Source organism: Lactuca virosa, chromosome 8 (genome assembly GCF_052849685.1).
Source record: "Lactuca virosa cultivar CGN04683 chromosome 8, Lactuca_virosa_CGN04683_v6, whole genome shotgun sequence".
Taxonomy (NCBI): Eukaryota; Viridiplantae; Streptophyta; class Magnoliopsida; order Asterales; family Asteraceae; genus Lactuca; species Lactuca virosa.
In genome coordinates this window covers 91,804,106-91,825,269 of record NC_136433.1, presented here as the reverse complement: position 1 = coordinate 91,825,269, position 21,164 = coordinate 91,804,106, and the positions used below count along the sequence as shown (strand labels likewise).

The 21,164-nt window shown below is 38.9% G+C and overlaps 1 protein-coding gene across 1 annotated transcript; it reads right to left on the bottom strand.

Annotated features, from left to right (window-relative positions):
- Positions 1–1,983: 1,983 nt before the first annotated feature.
- LOC145130624 (uncharacterized) lies at positions 1,984–2,946 on the bottom strand. The gene has a single exon (XM_079065399.1). The coding sequence runs from the start codon at positions 2,944–2,946 to the stop codon at positions 1,984–1,986; it is 963 nt and encodes a 320-aa protein (XP_078921525.1).
- Positions 2,947–21,164: the final 18,218 nt, after the last annotated feature.

Here is a 21,164-nt window from a genome sequence, read left to right as displayed (position 1 = left end):
AACATGTTGGTATTCTTAAAGAAATTATATATTTCGAACGCTAGGCTCCCGTTATGGGGCCGATCATCGATATTTGTTAGACAACCCATAAGGTTGCGTTTAAGGTATTTGATTACTAACCAAAGACTTTCATTAGACTATGTTTTCAGTCAGCATAGCATGTTTTGCTAGGAATAGCATATATTGTACTATACTGAAGCCTATCTTACCAAGTCTATACATTTTTTCCTTTTGGTAATTGTGTTGATTGGATAAATGATGCTTAAAAATATTTTAGAAAATCATGATAAACTTGAGAAATGGAGGGAAAAATAAACCAGTGTAAATTTGTAAGATGTTAAGATTCAATAGGGAAAGTCTCATTTCTCTTACTTCCACTAATAAGTCGTTTTATTATATATTAAGTAAAAAAGAAACCTTACACTTGTATAACTTACATGATTATGTGATCAAGTATAAACATCACCTAACTATATCATGGACTAGACAGAAAATAGCAAACATTTGATGTAGTTTTCGCAAGACAAATCACAATAAATCTTATTTGTGGTGACTAGTGAACCATCATGAAAGAATGCAAGTTGAAAAGGTGTCTTTTCTTCTTTACTTTGCTTTGCTTTACATAGGTTTATTTTGCTTTGCTTTACATAGGAGGTTGGGTAGTAATGCAGAAGAAAGCTAACATTTAATGTGGAACCTTTATTTGAAAAACAAAAGATAGAAACCCCGCATGACCGAACATGAATTATGATGTCGTGTATTTGTCTTTCCTTTTCCGTTTCCAAGGTATTTTGTAATACCAAAATCCCTACCGATCACATCAACCATCGAATCATATTCGTGCCGTACGTCTTTTCTTGATGACTTCATCCTTTCCCACATGTCATAGATAGCAAGGCTATGGGGAGTGGTCACCATCAACCCACCGAAAAAGTATTGCCACCTTTACGTCACGTCAGCTTCACCACCAACCCACTAGACATTAGAAATTGTTACCACTATACAATATTCCATTTTTTTATTTTTTTTATTTTTTGTACCATTATATTAAATAAAAAACATAATTTATAACATAAATAAATTTTTTGAAAACACAAAAAAATAAAACCACACTTCATTAATTAAAAACATAGAAATTTAAAATCTAAATTACTAAATAAACATAAAACATAACAAATAAAACATTGAGTAAATTACATGAATGGTCCCTATGGTTTGGGGTAATTTGCACGTTTGGTCCCTGACTTATTTTTTTAACTCGGAAGGTTCCTACAGTTTGTTTTTGTTGCACGTTTGGTCCCTGTCTTACCTAAAAAAGACTATTTTACCATTGATTTTTTAATTTATTTAAATAAGGTGGGGTATGTAAGGTTAGGTAAGGTGAGGTGGAACAGGGGTTGGGGTGTGTTTATTTAAATAAATTAAAAAATCAATGGCAAAATAGTCTTTTTAGGTAAGATATGGACCAAACGCGCAACAAAAACAAACAGTAACGACATTCCGAGTTAAAAAAATAAGTTAGGGACCAAACGTGCAATTTACCCCAAACCATAAGGATCATTCGTGTAATTTACACTACTTAAAAAATTTAAAAATTTAAAACATAAAATCCATAGACAAATACTACTCGTCGTCGTCACCGTCCTCATCCGCCTCGTCGTCACCGTCTGCATCCGCTTCGTCGCCATCGCCCTCATCCTCATCGTCATTTCCCCCTTGGAATTGTCTTTCCCATAAGTGCTCGGTCAAATCGTGACGTAGATTGTGATGTGTTTCATAGTTTTGTATTTCCAAAACCCTAGAGAAGTATGTCGGGCTGCCAACTTGTATTACTGCAGGTGGATTAAGAATATTGTTCCTGGTATATGAACAAATAGTCTTGCCCTCTTCTTCTATTATCATATTATGTAAAATAACACAAGCAGTCAACACCGTCGTTAGTTTTTCCCTATCCCATGTTCGTGTCGGATGTTTGGTTATGTGTCACTTTTGTTTTAGGACTCCAAATGCTCGTTCCACATCCTTCCGTGCAGATTCATGTGCTAACTTGAACAATTTTCGTTTTTCATCGGCTGGTAATGAATATGACTTGACAATGGTAGCATACTCTGGATATATCCCATCACCTAGGTAATACCCATACTTATATTCATTTCCATTCACAACGTATGACATGTCTGGTGCTTTACCCAGCAAAATATTGTTAAATAACGGAGACGCTTGAAGCACATTCAGGTCAATATTGGACACCGCCATACCAAAGAATGCATGCCAAAACCATAGGTCATGTGAAACAACCGCCTTTAATATAACATTCGGGACCCCATGATCACCTTGCGTGAATTGACCACGCCACGCATTGGGATAATTTTTCCACTCCCAGTGTGTACAATCAATACTACCAAGCATCCCTGGAAAACCATGTTTAGCTTGATGCATGACATACAACTGTTCGACATCACTTTTAGTCGGATGTCGCAAGTATATGTCACGGCAAAGCTCTATAACATACTCACAGAAAATATATGTATAGTCTCGACCCATCCTCTCAAACATTTTCAAATACTCATCAGAGGCGTCTGCAGCTATGTCATATCCCAATTGTCTAAGAGCATTCGTACATTTTTGTATTGTAGTAAAACCATGTTTACCTCTAACATCGTATCTTAATTGGAAAAACTCATAATTACGTTCCAAATCTCTAGCTATACGTAAGAATAAATTTCTACTAATACGAAAACGTTCTTCAAATTTCGATAGATCATATAAACTATCAGGGGCAAAATAATCACATACCAAAAGTTCATTTGCCGCCTCTCGATCCCTGTTGATCCATTTACTATGCTTCTTCTCGCTGTGTGAACTTTTGCCCCTCTCACGAACCATGTATTGTGCCACAGACAATAGTGTGTGCAATACCAACTCGTCATCAAAATCGTCATCCATTTTTTGTTGAATATGTGTGTTTGATTTGAAAGATTTTGTGGGTTTTGTTTTGAAAAATATGTGTAAAATGGATGTATATATAGAGAGAAATTAAATTAAAAATATAATTTTTTTATTAAATGCTCAAACGGTCGAAAATTTGACCAGCCAATCAATTCTTCTGTCTTCTTCCATCCTCGTCGCCACTCCACGACCAACCCACCAAAGTCGGGGGCGGTGTTCATGCGTGGAGAGAGCCTCCATGTAAGCAGCTCACACATGGAGCTCTCTCCACTCCGGATAGCCTAATCTACTAAAAAATGTTAATTAGGAATTATGTCAACAAACACACACACACACACACACACACACACATATATATATATATATATATATATATATATATATATATATATATATATATATATATATATATATATATATATATATATATATATATAGAGAGAGAGAGAGAGAGAGAGAAGATAAAATAAGAACCATTAAAGGTTAAGAACCATTTAAGAACCACTTTCATTAAGGGTATTGTGGTCAACCTTATCATCATCATATCTCATCCATTCTTACCAAAACCTCATACACTCAACCTCTCACATCACTTACCAAATCCTCTCAACTTTCAAACACTTCCTTCTTCTACAACCACCACCACCTACCTCCGACGACTGTACAACACCACCGCCACCTACCTCCAATGACTATCTACCACCGCCACTTACCTCCGGCGAATATCCACCACCGTCACCTGTTGTTTCTGCCATGATGCTGCCTACTACCACCGGCTAAACACATTACCACCGCCGTACGTGCTTCTCCGGTGACTTACAAAAGAGCAACTAAACAATTCTGATGGTCTTGTCTCATTTTTGGTGATCTTCCTAGTCCAGATCTTTCCAGATTCGGATCTACAACATCCGGCTTCAAATTTAGAACATCTTCCTTTAGATCTTCCATCATCTCCCTCACCGCTACTTCTTTCTACCAACGTCGATCTCACTTCCATTAACCGCCAACCTTCAGATTTGGAGTCGTCACCTTTAGATCTAGAACATCCGCCTTGAGATCTGCCTTCACCATCGTGTTGCTGCCTCCTGTCGTCGTCGTTGATCTCTCCACCACCGATCGCCGCCTAGCATCAGCTAATGTGCTTCGACCGAACATCAAAAAGTCACACTATACTCCAAAATCCATATATGCTTCATCTCCAGATATATGATGTCCAGATCTGACGGAGTACAAGATAACTTCTCAAAGTCGATTCACCGGAATAACTGATCCGAGGAAGCATATAACTCTTTTCTCCTCTAGATATTCGACCACCTCTAGATCTGCTTCTTTCTTCGGGCGATTTCCTTTAGATCTTTGATTTCATAATTGTTTTGGTCAAAAATCGACTAAGTGGATATCAACCAAGGTGTATGAAAGGATGTGGTGTTTAAGGAAATGCCAATATCGAATGATAATCAAGGTGAGGCAAGAGAGTTACAAGGAAAGCCCTTAATCCTTTATAGGATCTCCAGCATAAAATCTTGGGAGGTGATAATGATCACCTGCCTTATTTTGTTTTATTAAATTTAATTCAAAATTACAGAGACAATGAAGATAAAATGAGTACAACTGTAATGTTGGAGCTAATTGTGTGTGTTGTGTGCGATTTATAGGTGTTATTGTAACGTCCCAAAAAATTGTAAGGTAAAAAACTTCATTTTTAATTCAACCATAAACACCATTTAACATTTCCAATCATTCAAAAGTGTAGCAAGGTAAAAATAGTTATCAGAGTACAATCCAAAAATCATAAAGTTGCGGAAACATGGGTAGATGCAGTGCAGTCACGCCGGGCCTTTCCCTTTTGTACTAGAAATACCCGAAACCATAAACAATAAACCGTAAACACACAAGTTAGTGATTTCCCCAAAATACCACATACCATATATATATCAAACATATAATGGTCCCCGCTCGGAACAGATCTATCAGTAACATGAGATGGGCCCCGCCTCATCATAGTCATCAGGCCCGCCCGGTATACATACAAACACATAAACACATGCAAGAATCACAAATATAAATAGCATACAATATAGTCATCAGGCCCCGACTGGCATCAGGCCCCACCCGATATACATACAAACACATAAACACATGCAAGAATCATAAAGATAAATAGCATACAATATAGTCATCAGGCCCCGCCTGGCATCGGGCCCCGCCCGATATACATATCAGATATCATACATGCAAGAGTCACGCAGACAGTTGGCATCCTAATCATAATAAACCATGGGCCAGCATTGGTGCCTTCAACCCGCCAAACACAATGAGGAAACTCACCTCACGCTACTAAATATATCAAATAAAAGCTCGGACTACTGATCCGGAAAAATCCCCGCGCTAGCATCATCAAATAATACCCAATTAATAATTGGTCCACAACCTATAGCTGGAATCCTAGTTCGATTATTCAACACTCAGGGTAAAAGTCCATTTTACCCCTTTCCTCACTTGGCCCAAAATACGAGGCCCAAACCAATAGCACCAAAAGCCCAATATGGCCCAACTTCCAAATTGGGCCAAAACCCATCATGGGCCTAATCCAAGAACGCCCTAATTCCTGAAAGACGCCCAAAGCTCGAAATGAGCCCAAGCACAAAAGGCCCAAAGACAAAAAAACTAGGGCCCAACAAGGCCCAAAAGCCCAAAATCACATCTCACATCGTGACCAGTCCCTGGTCACTTCGTCAGAGCTCACCCGATCTGATCCCAACTCATCACGACTCAACCTAGCCAACTTAGTCAAGGAATGACACCTGAGCTGACCTCACGACGTGGTCCGCCTTTCCTCACGTCGTTAGCACCAATAAACTCATCAGAAACGGGATCAACCGCTCCTCACATCGTGAGACCTTGTGTCTCACGTCGTGAGAACAGTCTGAGGCCAAAAATCCAACTTTTAAGTCCTTAATCCATTAATCCTTGAACTCTAACTTTCAAGGAGGTCTTATAACCTCTTAATATATTATAAAGTTGATGCTTTTAAGACATATATGTCCAATACATGTCTAGATCTCATTTAGGTCCAAAGTTGAAGAAAAGACATCCAACTTTCATGAAATGCTCCAAAACTCAACCACTTTCTAGATCTGAACTCCAAGACTCTCCTAAGGCCCTCTTAACCCATAAAGTTGCCAAATTTATGGTTTCCATTCATTCAACATGCTCAATTAAGAAGCAAAGTGGGAAAAACATAGATCTAGCCTTATATAACCATAAAGGTAGGAGCTTTATCACTTACAATGGTCCGGAAACAATGTAAGGTGATGTTGATGATGATTCCTTGCAAGCCACAACACAAGAACACCTTCTTCTTCTTCTTCTTCTTCTTTCCTCTTGATTCCAAGCCAAGAAAAGCTCCAAACCCACCAAAGATCAAGCAAGAATGGGTACTAGGGTTTTTCTGAGGTGAAAGAGGGTTTGGGGCAGATAAGAAACCCTAAAATGAGGTTAAAGATGCTTAAATATGAAGGAACCCCTAAAGGATCATACGCTTGGACGGCATCGCTCCTCACGTCGTGAGCTTTTATTGCTCACATCGTGAGTTAGTCCCGGGCAAAATCTTTATGCAACCTGTCTCGCGTCATGAGCATCCATATCTCACGTCATGAGGATCCTTTTTCTCTAAAATCCAACATTTTGACTCCTTGAAACCCTAATTCGATTCGTCCTGGAAAAATGGGTGTTACAACTCTCCCCCACTAAAATTAGATTTTGTCCTCGAAATCACTCCTTACTACCTTCCAGAAACGCCAGACACCCAGGGCGATACTCCCACAACCTGAATACGAACTGAGAAGTCGACTCATACATACAAAGACCTTCCAAATCTATAACCAAACTTAGCCTTAGTAGGGCTCCCAAATCCTTACGATGAATGAATCTTTACCCCACTAGCGCTAACCACTGGAGAATAACCATTACTACTCTGCCTTGAAATCCGAAATCCAAAAACCCTGTCTGACTCCCCAACAGACAACCTAGTCTGCATCACTGTCAATTCAACTCCACTTCGTAATCCAAACCGATCATAACCCTTCTAACCCTTTATTACCTTGTTGTTTCCACTGGGAAATAGAATCCCTGGCCATTTATTGATGTCGAAAGCTTTTCACTTGGCAAAAGGTTTAGATAATCGTTCGAGTAAAAAACTCATCCATACAACGGTTAGACTCATACGAGAGCTGTGCAGTAGGCTCAAATCAATTATTATGAGATTATTTAACCTATGCAACATGACTTAACATACTCACTTAATAACGTGGTGGCTCCTAACACGAGTCCCAAATACTAGTCACACCTATGGTTCATCTTGTTGCCCTATAATTACATTTCTGATGAAGCGACCTCCCCGGTCTCGTACTTACCTACCAATTAACTGATTTACCAGATTTCCAACTAGTTGATGATATTGATAGGCTTACACAATCGCACCATGCGACTCCTGAACGAAGGTTTATCTGGCAAGAGTTGTCCAAGATTGCTTGCCTTAATGGCTCCAACAGCCCTCCTCGTCCAACCAAGTATAACATAACCAACCATTCATCACTGTTGAATCATTCAATTGAGATCAAGGGTGACTCCCAATGCAAGTCTCACCCCTAAGTACCAAACCAATCTAAAAACTCATATCCTGATAACCAAAAATTTGCAATCCCGATCTGTTAGAGATCTCCTGCATCCATGGTGACTTCCCAAGGAACGAAGATATATACTCCTCAATTGTCCGTTGAGATTAGCAGTCTCACACCTAATCTCACCACTGACCATAGGTTCAGCCCACTCTAACGTGATCTAAAACCACACTCCAACCTATTCCACCGGGTCTCACCCACACTATCGTAATCATACAGGGCTTACCCATGGGTCTCACCTAGTCGAGTGCTATACATGCCTAACCTCTCTTCGGATGCAACGATCCTAATGTCATACGTATCATGTATACATATATACATCGGGCCCCACCCGGTACATTCATCAAGCCCCGCCTGCCATCGGGCCCTACCCGGTATATTCATCAGGCCTCGCCGGGCATGGGGCTCCGCCTGGTACATTCATCAACCATACCAACCATAATTATCATGAGTCGAACCCGCATCCGAATTTGCGCCAATTAGGTGTACAGGTTATGTTTCGAACCCCAAAGCCTTAATCAGACAAAAACAGGCAGAAATGTTCCAACACAACCCTCACCCTTAAGTAACCTCTATCCAGACTGCCAATTGAACTGACTTCCCTCTCAACTAGGATGTGGAACTTTTCCAGGTTCGCACGTGATACTATCCCCGAAAATCCAAAAGGTTCTCCCCACTTGGATTCGACCACGCTCTTCCAATCCACAAAAATTGATGGGTTTCCAAACCATCCCACATCCTTACAACCCGACTATCCATACCCGAGCTTACAAGAACTAGCATTCCATTACTATCCCATCTTAATGATCACACACATAATCCAAATCCAGATGAATATTTCCCGAAATCTCAGCAAGTTCAATAATCCCAAGCACTTCCCATGATACACCTCTAATCTTCAAGTCATTTCAGCTCGTGGCATGGAACTATGACCCTTAATCGGAACGGACGGACCATCAATTCAACAACTCACCTGTCGAAGGATCGAGGTATTCAAAGTTTTCCGAACGATACCATTTGATATCTGTTGATAATCCCAATGACTAAAATAACCCATGCGAACGAACTTTCCCATTACGTAAGAGTAATGTGTTACCACTGCTCAATCCCTACTGATGGTAGCAGTCGATGTCCTGAGCTTTACAATAGCTAGTCTTGCTTGGCCAGCCAAGCCTATCGCTTATACAATCCAAGACCAGGTGATCATTCCCAATACCTCAACGAATCTCAAAATCCTTAAGCACTTTCATTTGAATCCACTACATGTCCTTGGCGACTGATCGACTGATGAGGAACAACATCTCAATATCGAACAAGTACCCAACCCGTTCAATCACTTACTTGCACCTAGAGCAATCCCCATGCAACCTGCAACTGACCTCGCTTCGATGGTGTGAACTTGAGAACTACCGATCTTACACCCATGAATAATCCAATCCCTAACTACCTTGAAGCTATGAACACTCTTACACATCCTGCATTCAAACCCGGTATGCCTACCTTGCAGATTCCTTGAATTCTAACTAATACCACTAAATATTTGACCGGCTGTTGGTCTCCCATGCGGAATACTCACTCCTCTTCTAAACACGGTCCACGATATGCAAAATGAGATATGATAACTTTCCAGATAACATAACTATATTACTCATACAAGTGCTTCCATTCTTAGATAATATGGGCATAATATTTTACACATACCAATACGGAATTATTGGCATAATGATATAAGCGTGAAAGAGAAGAATACGATACATACCCGTAGTGTCTCAGGTTTCTGCTCCCCCTCCCTGCAGAAGCACTCGCAATGGAACCTGAGCCGCCCCAACCACTAAACGCGGACAATTTTCCATGATATGACCAGGCTGATGACAACGATTACACAATTCTACTTCCAGGGTGCATTATTGGCGAGAGTGGCCCTTCCGTAAGTATCTACAACATTTGGACTTGCCGTGCACACGCTCATGCCTTCCTTCACCCTTCACATAAGTTTCGTAGCCCCTCGGGCCTCTAGCACTAGAAATGGAAACATCAGATTGCTTAGATGCTGCTAGTAGAGTCGAATCATGAGTGCGCTTCCTCTTCCCCAGTTGCCGCTCCAAACCAAGATCCTGCTCCCGAGTCATCTCAATCATCCCATCAACTACCTGAACGGCTAATATTCATTCCTCGAATTTGGGGACCAGTCTGCCAGTGACACGGCCAATGATGTCGGGTAACTCCTTACGTAAAGCTCGTGAAACCTCAGTGGTAATCCAATCATGGAATCGATCCCCAGGAAGGCATGATGCATAGTCCACCTTCGATTCCTTATAACAAGAGCTAGCAATAGGATCCTCCTCCCCGAATAGGCCCCCTCCAATTTCACTGCTGCAAAATCGGCCCGAATCCCCGAGACGATCGTCCAAGAGTTCCATGATCCCTTCCTTTATGGTACCAAACATCACAGGAGTCTGCTCCAAAATACCATGGGTGATCTCCGGCGAGATGAACTCTTGCATCCTCTCATCAATTGGCTCAGCACCTGCACCTAAGCCTGAACCAGAACCTGAACCTCCTCCTCGCGTGCTCATCACCATTCTAAAAAGCAGTCATACACGTGATCAAAACATACCCAAATAATCCTCATCCCACCGGCTTCCTAGATTCTTCGTGACTCTCTTCGAGTCGAGTATGGATCTTGTGCTTTTAGTAGTACGAGCCTAATACTACCTTCCACACTTATCCATACTTTCCTCAAGAATCATCCTGAATCCTCTAAGTCCCCTTCTCAAACTGATACACCAAGTACTCGCTAAGCAGCGCATCCGAACCCGTTAAAAACACTCCCTAGGCTCTCCTAGGTTCCCGACATCACCCTGCCATCAGCTTCTTAAGAACTCCCAATAATGTCAGTTAACTACTTCATGAATACAATCACATGTAACAAAGCTTAGATAATCCTTTGAGTAAAAGACTCATCCCTACAATGGTTAGACTCAAACAAGAGTTGCGCAATAGGGTCAAATCCGTCATTCTAACATTATTTAACCTATGCAACATGTGACTTAACATATTAACTTAATAGTTAACTCACATCATCATGAGTCCCAGAAAGCACAAAACAAGTAGCATTCGTGTAGTAACACTCGAAGTCACAGCCAAACAGAGGACATTCAATCTCACTTCCTACCAAGAAAGATTCCAAATCTAGTATAACATCTAATTCCTCTTAGGCTACAAGGCATCACATATTAGGCCACTCTATCCAGTCATCTGAAATCCATACTAGCATGCAATTCTAAAAGCTCAAACAATCAAACATATATAGGCATCTCTCCTAGCATGAAATCCTAAGCAGATCCTTAGCCCTAGTATAGCATGCAATTTTCATAACATATAATCATAACAAACATGTATGGGTATTCTGGGAATCACTTACTTGAGCTCGATTGATTTCACACATCACACCCCTTTCTTCTTTAAAATATTTTTAGAAAAATTGTTTTCTTTCAAAAGATTATGAATTCCTCAGTTTGAGTTCAGTCACACTCGAAAGTGTGCCCGAATCCCTCAAACCAAGGTTCTGATACCAACTTGTAACCTCCTAAAAAAATTGTAATGTAAAATTTTCATTTTTAATTCAGCCATAAACACCATTTAATATTTACAATCATTCAAAAGTGTAGCAAGGTAAAAACAATTATCAGAGTACAATCCCAAAATCATAAAGTTGCGGAAACATGGCTGGATGCAGTGCAGTCAAGTCGGGCCTTTCCCTTTTGTACCGGAAATACCTGAAACCATAAACAATAAGCCGTAAGCACAAAGCTTAGTGAGTTCCCCAAAATACCACATACCATACACATCAAACATATAATAGGCTTCGCTAGTCCGATTGTCCAACACTCAGGGTAAAAGTCCATTTTACCCCTTTTCTCACTTGACCCAAAATATGAGGCCCAAACCAATAACACGAAAACCCAATATGGCCCAACTTCCAAAACCCATCATGGGCCTAATCCAAGAAGGCCCCAATTCCTGAAATACACCCAAAGCTCCAAATGGGCCCAACACAAGAAGGCCCAAAGACAAAATAATAAGGCCCAACAAGGCCCAAAAGCCCAAAATCACATCTCACATCGTGACCAGTCCTTGGTCACGTCGTGAGAGCTCACCCGATCTGATCCCAACTCATCACGACTCAACCTAGCCAACTCAGTCAAGGAATGACACCTGAGCTGACCTCACAATGTGGGCAGCCAAAAATCCAACTTTTAAGTCCTTAATCCATTAAGCCTTGAACTCTAAATTTCTAGAAGGTCTTGTAACCTCTTAATACATTAGATAGTTGGTTCTTTTAAGACATATATGTCCAATACAAGTCTAGATCTCATTTAGGTCCAAAGTTGAAGAAAAGACATCCAACTTTCATGCAATGCTCCAAAACTCAACCATTTTCTTGATCTGAACTCCAAGAGTCACCTATGGCCCTCTTAACCCATAAAGTTGCCAACTTTATGGTTTCTATTCATTCAACATGCTCAATCAAGAAGAAAAGTGGGACAAAACTTAGATCTAGCCTTATATAACCAAAAAGGTAGGAGCTTTATCACTTGTAATAGTCTAGAAACAATGTAAGGTGATGTTGATGATGATTCCTTGCAAGCCACAACACAAGACAACCTTCTTCTTCTTTTTCCCCCTTCTTCCAATCCAAGAAAAGCTCCAAAACCACCAAAGATCAAGCAAGGATGGGTACTAGGGTTTTTCTGAGGTGAAAGAGGGTTTGGGGCTAATAGGAAACCCTAAAATGAGGTTAGAGATGCTTAAATATGAAGGAAACCCTAAAAGATCATGGGCTTTAACTGCATCGCTCCTCACGTCTTGAGCTCAGTCCCGGACAAAATCTTTATGTAACCCGTCTCACGTCGTGAGCCTCTATGTCTCACGTCGTGGGGATCCTTTTTCTCCAAAATCTAACCTTTTGACTCCTTGAAACCCTAATTCGATTCGACCTGGAAAAACAGGTGTTACAGTTATTTATAGTATAAGCTAATCAACAAGAAGTCTGAGATTTTCGGCATCCTTCTTGAAGAAGTACTTGCTCATTATTTGACTTGGTATTCCGGGTCTTAAGCTTGGTTTAAGTGACTCTCCGTTAAGAATGATTCTTATGTGGACTAATTCTGCACATATAAGAAAATAAAGAATAATATAGCCGTTATAAGTGTTAGAAAATATTAGTGATAATAATCAGGATCCTATGATATGTTTAAGGATCCAGAGACTTTAAGAATATTAAGGATCCTGAATACGATTCTGGGATCCTGTCCCTAACATTTTCCCCCAAACTATACCTGTGAAATATTAACGTTAGTTCTTAAATATTTAAAGGTATAGTTTTAAAGTAAAAAAAGAAGTAAAAAATTCTAACGAATAAGGTAATTTAAACTTCAACGGATGGATTTCTAGCCGTTAGAATAGGTCAAATCACCCTCCTTCCATGATTCTTGTATAAATATGGTATTCAGTCTTTCAATTCCGTGTCGCTCTTTTAGCTCTTCTTCAGGACGTTCACTGAATATCATCGAAGGTACTACCTTTGTCTCTTTTTCTCCTTCTTCATTTCTTTTTTAAATATGGTCAAAAAAGTAGCTCGTTCTCGCACAAGTATCATTGCTAATCCTAACGACGACTTCATAGATCAAAAAGATTTATCCTATGAAGAAACATGTACCTTCAATGACCGCGATATTGGAGCCTTTAAATCAACTGGAACTTTCCCTGCTGGTACTGTTCTTAGAGCCTTCGATCCGAGGATCCAACCAGACTTTGTTTCGTCTTCTTGGATTTGTTTTCCTGAATATCCTTTTACCTTAGGCCTTATTTATCGCTTTTCCGGAATCATTTCTGAATTTTTCGAAATTAGTAAGATTTCTTATATCCAAGCCATGCCAGCGTTTGGGGATCCTTTACTGGATCAATCATCTGAACTTCTCCATGGGTCTCAATATTGGTTTAAACGAGTTAGATTACATCTATGACCTTTCTAACTTTGGGAATTTGTGTTTCCTGTTAAAAGCCAAAACTGACAGATCTCCTCTTATCTTGAAATCTAAGCATAATGACGGTGCTTGGAAAGGGAAATACTTTTTTTTGTCAAACGTGACTCTATTCCTGACGGAAATCTTTTACCAAAGTTTTGGGTTAAAAGGGATAGGATTCATATTTTTTCACTAAGTATCTTGATATTCACATTTCTTATCTCGTTTTGATTTTTTGCATCTTTTAAATTTGAAGAGCTTGTTCCTCCCGCTGAAGACACTGAGGATAGAATCGAAAGGTTTTTCGCCATATCTAAATCAGAAAGGTCATTCAAGCTTAGTCATCAAGAAAGTCCTTTCACCACTGTCTCCATGTCAAAAGGTGAGGATCCCTGATTAATACTTTTTCATAGAAGGTCCTGATTTCTTGTGACTTTTATTGTCACACTCAGGATCCAAGGTTACACGCTCTAGTGCTCACTTCACTCTCGCTGATCTCAACACGGCCATGTCAAGTATTCAAATGGTGATCAAGAAGGAGAAGGCTTCATCCTCTCTTCTTAACAAAAGGACTTCTATGGATCTAAAAACGAAAACTCCAGGATTTAAAAAGAGAAAAACCGCTAGTACTATGGACTTAAGCTTAGAGGATCTCGGAGCAGAGGATGGACTCTGAAAGTTGGTTTCCTTCTCTCAGGATGTAAGTGCCAACATAATTTTGCTTTTTAAATTTCATTCTCTTGATGTTCTTGATGTCTTTGCTGTTTCAGGTTTTCGATGACAGTTCTACTAACTTGAAGATTCGAGGTGAGAGTTGAGCAGACCCTCAAAGAGTAAAAGATAGCAAGGAGAACAACCAATGAAGATCTCTTGAAACGGGTGGAACTCTTTATCAAAGAGAAGAACGAGAGAGAGAGAGGATGAGCATATCGTTGAGATGAAGGAGGTGATTTCCGATGTAAAGTCCAGTGCTGCAACGGTTGTTTGGGAAGCCAATGTCAAATTGGCTGAAGATGTGGCCAACGCAGGATCCTGGAATCTAGCTGGGTGGTGTGCAGCCTTAGCCAAGTTAATGGGTGAGCCTATTAATACCAGTCAGGATCCTGAATTTCAGCAGCCCAAAGTAAATGAGGAAGAGAAAGCTCCAGGAAATGATGATCAGGCTACGGTCTAGGCATGTTAGATAAAAACATTTTACATAATTATGTACAAGACAATTTTTGTTTTTCATCGACTTGATGTACCACTTCTTCTTTTATGTATGGTTGTTTCATACTTCTCTGCTTGCATGGTTGATTTGTGTGGTTGTAGCAATAATATTTCTAACGATATAAAGTTTATATATTATAAGAACTTTGAATAACCTGAAAATAGTTAGTCATCAAATTGAGATCTTAAAACAGATAAGATATTTTTTAAGATAATAAACCTTCAAACATTATGTAGAAACTATGATTTTAAAGGATAGATAGAACATGGTGCTCCTTAGGGTCCACAATCCCTTGAATTAGGTATACTATGTGAAACCCTAATCGTCATTTCATGTGAGGTGGTCACCGTTGCGAGTGACTATGACTTGTGATCGAGTATTGACTCAAGTATCTTCATGTAGGTTTTTAGAAGTGAGTTGAAGCTGGTAGATTCCTTCCTTGCTACAATGATTATCTACGCGTATATCGAGGTGAATTTAACCTCACTATACCCGTCGGTCGAAGGCACCGCCCACTAGTTTTGGTTATCTGTTAGTAGAGGGATGCTCTAGGGACTGTATATATTCATGTAGCATAGACTGAGGACTCTTGATCTAAGCTCTCTTACCTGTTCCTTGTTTGGTTGTGGTTCTAGAGTAGGATCACATGTCCGGGTGCCTATCTCACATCTAAGTATATACGGCCATGCATTCGTTGGATTGTTGATATTTAGTATACTGCTATGTTGTAGTGATTTGTTAGATATGTGTTCTGGTATTGAGTATGTTGGTATGATGTAGTGATTTGTTAGACATGTGTTTTGGTATTAAGTATGTTGTTATGCTGTAGTGATCTGTTAGATCTGTGTTCTGGTATTGAGTATGTTGTTATGCTGTAGGGATCTATTAGATCTATGTTTTGGTATTGGGTATGCTGTTATAATGTAGTGATCTGTTAGATCTGTTTCCTGGTATTAAGTATGTAGCTTTGTGGTAACAACCTGTAGAACTGTATGTTATATGTGCTTGTTGGTTATCATCTATGGAGTGCCCTTAGGGACTGTCTATGGTCATGTAGGATAGCCTGATAAATCTTGGCTTAGGCTCTCTTGCCTGCTACTTGTTTGGTTGTGGCTCTAGGGTAGGACCATCTGTTCGGGTGGCTATCTCTCCTCTGGTTACTTATGGTTACACATTCTATGGGGGTTAGCTGGTAGCGAGACTGTATGTTGTGAGAGGATTAGTAGGCAGTAGTGAGCTGTATGATTACTGATTGCATGTATTATGTGCCTACTTGATCCTGATGGGTTATATGTCGACATATTGTGTTTGGTTTGGGTTGAGACGGTCCTGATTTGTGTGGTAGGCCAAGACACCTGATGCGGGTCGGCTGTAAGCCGTAGGCACGGAGGCTCGGGAAGAGCGGTAGGGTTGAGGTGGTAGGACAACAGACCCAGGGCGGCCCGGATAGACTGAAGGCCTGCGAGGTGGACCAGTCAGGCCGAAGGCCCGGAGAACGATCCAGATAGGCTGAAGGCCTGGTGCGGCGGTCCAGACATGCTGAAAGTTCTGTATGCGTGTTGTTGCTGTGATATTTATGATTATTTGTTGTGTGGGTATTTTGGGGGAAACTCACTAAGATTTATGCTTACCCAGTTGTTTATGGCTGGAAGGCGAAGGCGGGACTATACACACTCATCAGCAACATTGAGGATTCCACGTTTCTGCAATACTCTGATTTTTAATAAATGTAATTCGGAATAAATGGTTTTCTTAATTAATGGATTAATAAATTGGGAAGTTTTTATCTTAATAAAAATGAAAATTTTTGGTTCTGAAAATGGGACGTTTCAAAAATATTAGTGATAATAATCAGAATTCTACGATATGTTTAAGGATCCTGAGACTTCAAGAATATTAAGGATCATGAATATGATTCTAAGATCCTGCCCTTAACAATAATGTTCACCACCAATCTCACACCACTGCTACCACTTCCGACGTCACTTAATCGCCGCCACCACCAAAGTCACACCACTGATGTTGTTACCTTACCACCGGTGTTCATGGATCTGAAGCTATGGAAAAATATTAGATCTGGAAACAAGATGCATTGAAGATGTTTGATGAAATGCCTCAATGAAAAGAATGTATGTGTTTAAGCTGTGAATAATGTGAATGAGTGTTTAAACTAATCTATTAATCTGTGAATGGATGTCTAAACTGGTCTATTAAGTTGTGAATAAATGTTTGTTTATAATTATGGTGATTATATATCTGATTTATGTGGTGCACACAAAGTGTTTGATGAAATGCCTCAAAGAAATTCGGTAAGTCATTAAGCTGTGAATATGTGTTTTTTATGTATTAATTTGTGAATATGTAAGTTATTAAGTTGTGAATGTGTATTTTTTTATGAACTAAGTTGTCAAATATTGTCTGAAATATTGAATTAAGTTGTGAATTAGTGTCTGAAATGTTGTATTAATCTGTGAATTCTGATTTTTTTTTATCTAAATTTGATTTTTGAGGGAAGGATGTTGGTGGTATTAGCATTGGTGGTTGGCGGTGGCAATGCTTGATGACTGTTCTATTTCTCACTCATCTCCATCGTTGATTTTATATAAGTTATACTCGTTTATGATACATGTATATGTTTTATTTTGATGTTTGCTTCTAAAATATGAGATAATTTATGTATGTATTAAACTATGAATGATTTTCTTAATACAATGAGATATGAGATTATACTTATAAATGAGCTGTGAATATATTGTATTAAATTGTGAATTTTGTGTATTAAGCTATGAATTTTATTCACAACGTAATATAATAAATTCACAAATTAATACATAGAAATTCCAGATATAATAAATACAATTTAATACATACAAATTCCTATAAATATGAAAATATAAATGTAAGTTTTAAGTTGAGAATATGACTGTAAATATATAATTGTTGTGTATTAAACTGTGAATTTATTATATTAAGCTGTGAATTTTGTGTATAAATTGTGAATTGATTGTATTAAGTTGCGTATTTGTTTATGAGTTTTATGTGTGCATCTGAAATATGAGAAGAATAATCATTATACGTCTGATTTTCTCTAATTTTAAATAAATTATATAAAATTTAAACTATGAATATTGTGTAAATTAAACTTTGAAAGAAGCACTAGCCTCCATATCAGACGGTATAAATGTAACTTTTAAGTTAAGAATATGATATTTCTTTGTATCAAATGGTTAATTTATTATATAATGTTGTGAATTTTTATGTATTAAACGGTAATTGATTGTATTAATTTGTGAATCGACTGCATTTTTCCATGAATTTATATAAATTTCATGGTAAAATATGAATAATTTATGTATGAATTTTGTATTAATGTTCTTGTGAATATATCTATTGTTTGTGTTGTATAAGTACGTAAGAATGCATTAGTTTTTAAAATTGTTTTGAGCTAAATTCAAAATAAGTGAACTAATAGGTTTATTAAACTATGAATATAATATTTAACCTGTTTTTGCATTACTTTATATACATATCTGATTTGGAAGGAGGATGATAGCGACGTTGGCACTGTTGGCTGGTGGTGGTAGAGTTTGAGTTTGACTTTTCCAAATTTCATGAATTACTGTAAATAGAATGTATTAAGTTGTGAATTTTATGTATTAAACTATAAATGAACTTTATAAAGTTCTATTTTATATAAATTTTGTGTTAAAATATAATTGAATGTATGAATGAAAATATTAGACTAAAAAACTATGATTTTTCCATTTTCTTACCAAAAAGACAAAAATCATGATTTTAACATATTTACTAAGATTCACAATATATATTTACTTATTGTAACGGCAGATTCCTGGTATGTATTTAAATTATAATTATTCATTTTTATAGAGCAAATCGACAAGTTGGAAGCCCAAAGTCGTCGAGTAGAGATCAGATGAGACGCGGGTTTTAAGTAAGCTACTCAACGGGTTGAGAGCCCTCAACTCGACGAGTAGGCTGGCAGAGGTGAAACCCTAATTTCGGGGTTTTGCACCCTATTTAAGCATCTTAACCCCCTCATGTTGGCCTCATTTCCAGCCTCCAAGTCCCAAACCCTAGATCTCAAAACCCTAATGCATTGTGTGTGCTTGTGAGTCATTTTTAGAGAAATCTTGTGTGTGTGAAGCTTGTGGAAGAAGGAGAAGCTTGAGGACTCAAGAAGGAGGTTATAGATCCAACAACTTCACTTCGTTCTCAGCATTTTCTGGTAAACAAGTCTCAAACTTGCTTAATCATTACTTAGATCTCTTCCCTATCACTTTTATTGGGTTTTTGGTCCAACTAGCATGATCCATGGGAAATAGACGTCCCAAGTGAGTATACTTTCAGATCTAGAGCCGTGAAGGGCTTTCGTGGCATAAAGGTGCAAACTTTATGGCCATTGAAGCCCCATTCAAGCTTTAGGATATTATTTTGGCCTTTTAAGCTCCAAAAAGCCATGCATGGAGAGAAAGTTGGAGGCTTTACGTGTTCATGTAGCGTCTAGGGTCCAGATCTTAGTTTGTATGCCTTAGCTTGAAGTATTAAGGGCTTTTGGGATCAAGATCTAGGTCTTATGGAGTTAGGGTTTGAGCTAAATCACTTAAGGAAGGGTATTAACGGGTAAAGTTGGAAACTTTACCCTTAAAAGGACATTTTCGGTATATATGTGAAGTATGGAGCTTAGATCTGAAGAATAAGGGCTTAATTCCATTAAGAAAGGCTTAACAGACTGAAGAACTCGACGAGTTCATAGAGGAACTCGACGAGTTGGGAGGATTTGTCCGGATCTTGTAAAGGGCAGAATTCGACGAGTTTGAGGAAGGACTCGACGAGTTGACTCGTTTTATCACGATTCTGAGAAGCATGGAAACTCGACAAGTTAGAAGATGACTCGACGAGTTGAGTCAACTCGTGGTTGACTTTGACTTTGATTGTATGTTAACTTTGACCTTGACTTTGAATATGACCAAGGTTGACCCGTGAAGGGGTTTTAGTTATGGAATGGTATCTAAGAAGTTGTTTTGTATAGGGTGTGAGTAGAGTCGGGTGCGGAGCAGAGACGTTTCAGCTATTCACACGACATTGAGGTGAGTTTCCTCCTATAGGAACGGGTCGAAGGCACCAATGTCGGCCCGTTTATGTATGTTAGCATGTACCAGACTAAGTTCTGATGCCGGGTAGTGCCCGATGTAGGTTTATATGTTCCGGACTTTGGTCTGATACCGGGGAAAGCCCGAGGAATGTTTGTATGCTTGATGTCTTTGTGATTCTTGCATGTGCTTGATTTGTATGTTCTTGACTTCGGTCCGATGTTGGGGAAAGCCCGAGGAATGTTTATATGTTTCCGGATCTCGGTCCGATGTCGGGGGGGGGGGGGGGGGGAGGAATGTTTATATGTTTATGTTATGTGATTATTATGTGTAATTGTTGATATGCTTATATGTATACCGGACTTCGGTCCGATACCGGACCTCGGTCCGCCGCCGAACTTCCGTCCGATGTTGGGCGGGGCCCGATGTAGCGGGCAAGGCCCATGCTATGTTATTATGTGATTATGTGATTACGTGTATGATATGTGGTAGTTTGGGGAGACTCACTAAGCTTCGTGCTTATAATTTTAGTTTTGGTTTCAGGTACTTTCGGTAGCAAGGGGAAGAGCTCTAGGACGGCTGCAGTGCACGCACCATGATTTTAGTCTGGGATGTTTTACTCAGATATATTGATATATGTTTTGATATGATACTCTGATTTGATACAATGGCTTATATTTTTGGATGAAATGTTTTTGGTAACTATGGTTTAGTTAATAATTAAATATGAATTTTTTGGACCGTATTTTTGGGATGTTACAAGTTGGTATTAGAGCCTTGGTTTGAGGGATTCAGGCATACTCTCGGGCGTGTCTGAACTCAAACTGAGGACTTGGTATAATTTTTTTTAAAAAGAAAAATCATTTTACAAAAAGGATTTTGAAATGAGATAAAGGGTGTGGTGGATGCAATCAGCTGAGCTCAAGTAAGTTCTCCCAAATTACCCATACAAGTTTGTTATGTTATGATATGATTATGAGAATTGCATGCTAGATTAGGGCTAAGGATCTAAGAAGGATGCCTTGTATGCCTGTTATATGTGTATGAGCTTTATGAACTGCATGCTAGTACTGATTAGTCATTAATATGACACCCTGATTAGAATATGCTTGGTTTTGTTTACTCAATGCTCGAATGTTGCTTGCTTTGTGCTTTTAGGAGTTCTAGTTATCTTTAACTAACT

What these genes read in the sequence shown, in the direction of transcription:
- LOC145130624 (XM_079065399.1), bottom strand. Translation starts at nt 2,946, where the DNA reads ATGGATGACGATTTTGATGACGAGTTGGTATTGCACACACTATTGTCT.